Source organism: Crocuta crocuta, unplaced genomic scaffold (assembly GCF_008692635.1).
Source record: "Crocuta crocuta isolate KB4526 unplaced genomic scaffold, BGI_CrCroc_1.0 scaffold3, whole genome shotgun sequence".
In the NCBI taxonomy this organism is placed as follows: domain Eukaryota; kingdom Metazoa; phylum Chordata; class Mammalia; order Carnivora; family Hyaenidae; genus Crocuta; species Crocuta crocuta.
In genome coordinates this window covers 13,510,991-13,518,006 of record NW_027529934.1, presented here as the reverse complement: position 1 = coordinate 13,518,006, position 7,016 = coordinate 13,510,991, and the positions used below count along the sequence as shown (strand labels likewise).

Below are 7,016 nucleotides of genomic sequence, written 5' to 3'. Positions count from 1 at the left end.
CGGCTCTTCCGCGCCCGGCCCTGCGCTCCCAGTGCCGGCCCGGGGGGCGGCCAGATCTCCACGGGAAGCAGAAACGGGGAGCGTCCCCAGTCTCTGAACCGAATCTGACCACAGGCCCTGGCACTGTTGCCGTCAGGGTGGCGGCCACGTTCCTTGCAGGCAGAGCTCCTGTAGGATCAGGGTGTCCCCACCATGCTGTGCCTGTACCCACAACACCAACGTCACCACCCTGGGCTCCTTGAGAGCAGCCCCTGAGTTTTCTTTGTGTCCCCAGAATAAAGCTCTGTGCAACTATGAGCAAGTTCCCTAACTTCTCTGTGTCCTCAGAAAAGGCAAGAACACCTCTGTCAGGTACAGGAGTCCGTAACAAAGCCAGGAGAACTGTGAGTTTGCCCGCAATTACCCTACTTAGCTGCAGAACTCTTGGGAAGCAAAATCAGGTAATAGCTGTGAGGATGTTTCAGGAATTTAAAAATGCTGTAGGAGTGCAACCACTGTGTTCCCAACATGCCGCCACACATAGTCCCAACAACTCATCTGGAATCTTCTCTTCACCCAGGGGAGCCCAGAATCACAATGGATTCGACAGACACCCTCTCCTGTGGTCCCCTCTCCAGATGCTAAACCTCAGAGGCCTCTCTGATGACTTCTCAGGAGCACTGCCAGGCGTCCTCCCCTCTGTCCCCAGGCTGGCTCTCATCACCTGGGGGGGGGGGGGCACACAGCCTCTCTTGAGCCTCCCACCCTGAAGCTGCAAGTTAGTGGCCCAGTTCAAAGAAGGAGGTTGATGGTAACTGAGCCCCCATTTCTCCAACCCCACCTGGCCCTGCAGGGGGTGGGGGTGGGCTGGAAAATCCTCTTCCGGGAGGATCCCGTGGGGCCCACCCTGTGTTGCACACGCAGGTGACCTCTCCAGCTCTCAGGCCCCGAGACCCTGGGGCCCAGCCAAGGACAGGTCCAAAGCACCCACACAGAACAAAACACAGCACATACTTTGCCTGCGCATTGTCTCCATGGCCTCTTCTGAGGGATCGTGAAGGGACGTGGAGAGAGCCGGGGCCTCTTCTGAGGGATCGTGAAGGGACGTGGAGAGAGCCGGGGACTCGCGGTGCCCGACAGAAGGGTCTGCGAGGAAGGAGGGAGAGTGGTGAGGGCAGGGCTGATGTGGGACAGGGCGCCCCCCGCTCTTCCTCCCCTAAGGCCCGCCGGCAGCCCCACCAGCCGCCCATCTGGCCCGCCAGCGATGGCACATTCCTGCGCCTGCACATGCCACCCACGGGTGCAGGCCGGCCGGGCCTTTCATCCTCATGGGAGCTCTGCACGGGAGGGACCATCATTCCTACTTTGTAGAAAAGGATCACAGTTCTCGACAAATCCAAAACACGAAAGCAAACAGCCAAGAACAGGCAAATCGACAGAGACAGAAAGTGCATCAGCGGCTGCAGGGACTGAGGGTGGGGGAGAACGGGGAGTGCTCGACAGTAAGGAGTTCCTTTCGGGGGACAGAAATGTCCTAAAATTAGATAGCGGTGCTGCTGGGACACCCCTGTGACTACTAACAGCCACTGAGTTTAGACACTTCAAAGGGATGATTTTTAAGGTATGTGGACTATACCTCAAAAAAGCTGTTGCAAAAAATAAAGAAGACCAGAAAGGAGGGAAGGAGAGGAGGAAGGAGGAAGGAGGAAGGCAGGAAAGAAAGAGGAAAAAAAAGAGAAGAAAAGGACAAGGTAGGGTGCACCTGTCGCTGAGGACACGTATACACAAGATCTAGACTAGCCAGGCGGACCTCTGGTTCACATGCACTCAGAGTTCAACAACAGTGACAACGGCTGACATCCGCGGGGGGCTTACTCGGTGCCGGGGCCTCTGCTACATCTGTTCTATACATTCTCATTCAGTCTCCGAAGCCATTTGTTAAATATATTTTCCAGAAGAGGGAAAGGAGGCTCAGAGATGCCAAGCACCTTGTTTCTAGCAAGTGGTAAAGCCTGTGTGATTCCCAAGTGCAGGCTTTGAGCCCCTGCATTGCCCAAAACTACCTGCCATGGCTAAGTGCTAAGGCCCGGAGGCTCGATGGGGTCCATTCCATTCTTTCAAGCTCCCTCAGAAAAAAAGGCTGCACCTCTTACCCTCAGAGTCCAGAGGTGCTTCCTTGGGTGTAACCTCAGTGTCCCCTGCCGCCCGAGTAAACCCACGTCCCGTCCCGTTCTATCCTTGGCAAGGCCGGGGTTAGTGGGGACAGACTGTCACGCACCATAGAAGCAGATGAAGGGTCTCGGGGACGAGCAGGCCAATGCGGAGACTCTGGGGGAGTAGTGCGCGTAGGTGCGGAGCCCCGCGCACAGGCCCGTCCCCAACATGGGCACTTGGAGCCAGGTGGGGATACCGGCACCCAGGTCGCTCGACCAGCTCAGAGACTCAGAGGCCGCGTTGAAGTAGAGGCCGATCCAGGCCTCGGTCTCACTCGTGACGGACTTCAAGGCCTCCTTGCTGGCCTCGTCGGTCACCATCTGCAGGTCGGCCAGGTCTGTGTGGTGGCCGCGGCAGTACCGCAGGGCCTCGGGCCAGGTCATTTCTTGGTCGAATCGCATGAAGGTTTGTCGCCCAATCTGGACCTCAGCTGGGGACAAAAAAACCAGGCTTGAGGTCCTGGACCTCTGACAACCCAGGCCTCATTGCTCCCCTGGGACAGAGCTCTGGTCCGACTCAGGCCCTTGCCGCAGTCCCTGGGCGTTGGGTTTGAGGAAACCCACGATTTTATAGGCAGACTAAACACCACGTTGGGAGAATGGAGGAGCTATCGTGGCAGCAGCCGGGAGGAAGAAAATGAGGAAAAGCAGGGGGTCGGGGCCCTCCTGGTGGCCACAGTCCTTACAAGCTAAGTCTGAGACTGCGTTTCTTCATTGGAGCAGTGCGGGTAATAATGTCACCGAGACTCATGTAAAGGCTTAAATGAAACGATGTATACAACTAGGTTCACACAGTGCATGCAAGTCATTAGCACTTGATTACGTGGCAGTGACACTTTGTGGGGAGGTGAGGACGCAGGTGGGACAGTCCTACTTTGGAGCCTCATTGTGACTGCTGGCAGCTGTGCCTGTGGCGCTGGCTCTCAGAAGGCCCCAGGGCTGAGGCAGAATAGACAGAGGGTGTGACCGGCCTTCCTGTCAGGAGAGCCTGGGAGCAGACAAGCCTGGGGAGGGACAGGCCTGCGGGCCGGGAGGCAGAAGGTCCCCCAGTGAGCCCGACTCCTGGCGGGGCTCGGACANCACCAGGCCCCTGGCCAGGCCCCTCTGATCTCCAGCACACAAGCAGCCCACGTGTCTGATTCCAAACAGCGGGAGCTGGGGAAGGAGGTGGTACCAGTCCCCAGGGGCTGCTTCCAGAGCCCTGATGCAGGAAACACCTCTATTTGCAGAACAGAGAGCCACATCCTCCGATTCAAATAGGGCCTCCCAAACTCTGACACACACTGGTTCACCCAAGCCCGGCAAGATTTGCCTGCTATTTCCCTCATGTCTCCTATCTAAACTGAGATTTTATTTTTTTTTAATTTTTTTAATGTTTTATTTATTTCTGAGAGAGAGAGAGAGAGAGAGAGACAGCGTGAGCAGCAAAGGGTCAGAGAGAGAGGGAGACACAGAATGTGAAACAGGCTCCAGGCTCTGAGCTGTCAGCACAGAGTCCAATGCAGGGCTTGAACCCACAAACCGTGAGATCATGACCTGAGCCAAAGTCAGACGCTTAACCAACTGAGCCACCCAGGTGCCCCTAAACTGAGATTTTAAAGCCACCCCCTTATAAGCTAGGGNAGTCCAATGCAGGGCTTGAACCCACAAACCGTGAGATCATGACCTGAGCCAAAGTCAGACGCTTAACCAACTGAGCCACCCAGGCGCCCCTAAACTGAGATTTTAAAGCCACCCCCTTATAAGCTAGGACTCCCCAGCCCCAAGCTATGCATGTGGCAGACATCATCTTTTTAGGTCCCCACGATAATCCTGAGAGGTAGGTGCTATCGACCTCATCACACAGGTGGGAAAATGGGGGCTCGTGTTGCTGACGACGCGCCCAAACTCGTGCCATATTAAATGGCAAGACAAGATTCGGATGAGGTCCGCGTGCCTCGGATGCCGGCCATCGTCCCTCCACAACTCCATATTTCAGAGCACACAGAAAACCAGCTCTATAAAGCACATGGGGTGAGGAGTGTATTCCCTCTCTCATGCATTCTTTACACCCGATATGAAGGAAGTTTAAAAATATATATACCAGGGGCGCGTGGGTAGCTCAGTCGGTTAAGCATCCGACTCTTAGTTTCGGCTCAGGTCATGAGCTCGAGTTTCCCAAGTTCGAGCCCCGTGTTGGGCTCTGACAGTGTGGAGCCTGCTTGGGATTCTCTCTCTCTCCCTCTCTCTCTCTGCCCCTCCCCTGCTCACTCCCTCTCCCTCGAAATGAATCAGTAAACCTACAAAACAATTAAAAACATAAAATTCCAGGGCAGGAATATCAGAAGGGAAGTTCCCCTCGCCAGCCAGCTGGGCCTGAGCCGCCAGGAGATGCTTCCCCCTCCCCCCCCTCCCCTGAGCTGCTGAAGTGGGGGCCTCCCCAGAGCTGGGATGCAGCCTGAGCCACTGACGGCCACCCTCTGGTTGGTCACCTCCCTGTGGGGGCCCATCTGAATAATAAAACTGGACTGATTCTCTCCCTGGGGTTCAGCTCGGGGACAGCAAAGCCAGAGGACCCCTCTGCCAGGCAGGGGTGGGAGGAGCAGAGGGGACACGGTGGCGGGGGGGGGGCCTGGGGGGGAATGACCCTGCCTGCCGGTCCAGGTGGACGAATCGGAGGGCAGGCAGAGCGCCCGGGTGGCTACCTGGCTTCGGAGAGGTGGTCAGGCTGAGAGCGGGCTTTGTGAAGACGCGGTGTCCCACAGCGGGGTCTGGAAAACAGAAGCAGCACGCGTGACGGGCAGGGAACCTCTGCAGCCCCAGGGACCACCAAGCGGAAGCCAGGAGATGCCAAGCTCAAGGGTAAACAGCCTCCTCCATCCCTATTGCATTTGTTCAAGAAATATACACAGGGAGAGAGACACACAGAGACAGAGACAGACAGAGCCCCTATTTTGTGCCAGACACTGTTCTAAGCGCAGGGAAAATAGCAGAAATTAGACAAACAGGACCCCGGCTTCTGAAGGGAACAGGAAGGAGCCAGCCCTGCAAAGTGGTAGGAAGGAGACCCCAGGCAGAGCCCAGGCCACGACCCCGAGTGGGAAGGGGCGGCGTGTGTCTGAGGAGCAGCGGGCAGCCAGCGTGGCCGGGGGCAGGGGGAGGAGATGAGGCCAGAAAGGCCAGGCAGGGCCTGACTGGCCTCAAAAGGGATGCGATTCTAAGTGCTGAGGCACCTACTGAACATGTTGGTGCAGGGTGACCTGATTTGCATTTTTAAGAGCTCATTCTGAGTTGAGAACCGGCTGTGGGGGCAGGGCAGAACCCCCTCCCCACCAAAGACAAGGGCGGTGGACTTGGGGAGTCAGGACGTGCCTCAGTGGAGCCCAAGGACACCAGAGGGAGGAGGGGAGAGCCTGCGCCCAGGGCCCTTTCTTTGAGGGGCTCCCACCCCTGCACACTCAGCATTCCTCGATGTCTCTACTGGCTTGGGAATCCGAAGGTCAAGCCTCGCCGCTGTGGGCTGGGTTTCAAGGCCCCGTGACCGGCACGGTGTGGCAGAAAACAGGACGCGTCAGGCGGTGCTCCGTGCCCCTATTTGAGGGGTTAGGGTGACACAGAGTAGGGCTGGGCTTCAGCTGACAGAGAAAAGCAGAACCTGGCCATCTGATCATAACCATCCCCGTGGGTGATCTCAGCACCCTCCTAACACAGGACAGTGGCATGGGCTGTCCGGGCAGAGAGGGACCAGCAGGGGCAGGAAGGGGGCAGGACAGGGGCAGGGTGGGGGCAGGATGCGGCCAGCAGGAGCAGGATGGGGCCAGCAGGGGCAGGATGGGGCCAGCAGGGGAAGGATGGGGGCAGGATGGAGGCAAGCAGGCGCAGGACAGGGCCAGCAGGGGAAGGATGGGGCCAGCAGGGGCAGGATGGGACCAGCAGGGGCAGGATGGGGCCAGCAGGGGCAGGATGGGACCAGCAGGGGCAGGATGGGGCCAGCAGGAGAAGGATGGAGGCCAGCAGGGGCAGGGTGGGACCAGCAGGGGCAGGATGGGGCCAGCAGGGGAAGGATGGGGGCAGGATGGGGCCAGCAGGGGAAGGATGGGGCCAGCAGGGGAAGGATGGGGGCAGGATGGGGCCAGCAGGGGAAGGATGGGGCCAGCAGGGGAAGGATGGGGGCAGGATGGGGCCAGCAGGGGAAGGATGGGGCCAGCAGGGGAAGGATGGGGGCAGGATGGGGCCAGCAGGGGAAGGATGGGGGCAGGATGGGGCCAGCAGGGGTAGGATGGAGGCAGGATGGGGCCAGAATGGGGGCAGGACAGGGGCAGGACCCAGGCGGGCCGGGGGTGGGACAGGACAAGGCGGATGGGGCCAGCAGGGGGCAGGATGGGGCCAGGACAGGGCCGCTTGAGCCCCGCAGCCGATTTCCTGCAGGGACGTCCGAAGGGGTTGGCTCCCATCCACTGCTCTCTCTGCCTCCATGAGACGTAACCCGAGACCTGTGCTCTGTGAAGAGAGCAGCTCTGAATTCTGCTGCCATTGCGGCGTAGATGCAAGCGGATCCCCAACCTGTCTTTACGTCTTTCCTCCCCTTCTTCCTCTTCCAAACCTAACTGGCAGGCGGGGACATTCCAGATCTTACGTTCTCTCCACCCTGATTTACACCTGTTTCTCTGACAGAGTCCGAGGAATGAGGGGACCGAGGAGACAGAAACAAAGGCCGCAGAGGGGCATGTAGCAAAGGGGTTAACAGTCCGTTTCCTGCCCCTCCCCCAGCCCTCCCTCCGTCCCCCCCACCCCCAGGAAGCCCCGGCCCACGCCCGGCTCCGGCTCCGAAGGCGCGGACACACC

General features: G+C 58.7%; 1 protein-coding gene across 1 annotated transcript in view; it reads right to left on the bottom strand.

The window, feature by feature from the left end:
• The window catches only part of CLEC20A (C-type lectin domain containing 20A), a 16,918-nt gene that overhangs the window by 6,913 nt on the left and 2,989 nt on the right, over positions 1-7,016 (bottom strand). Inside the window, exons 3-5 of the mRNA XM_077763090.1 lie at positions 4,877-4,942; positions 2,258-2,623; positions 999-1,125 (exon numbers count right to left, since the gene is read on the bottom strand). Coding sequence (XP_077619216.1) covers positions 999-1,125; positions 2,258-2,623; positions 4,877-4,942 — 559 coding nt within the window. The remainder of the gene's footprint in view (positions 1-998; positions 1,126-2,257; positions 2,624-4,876; positions 4,943-7,016) is intronic.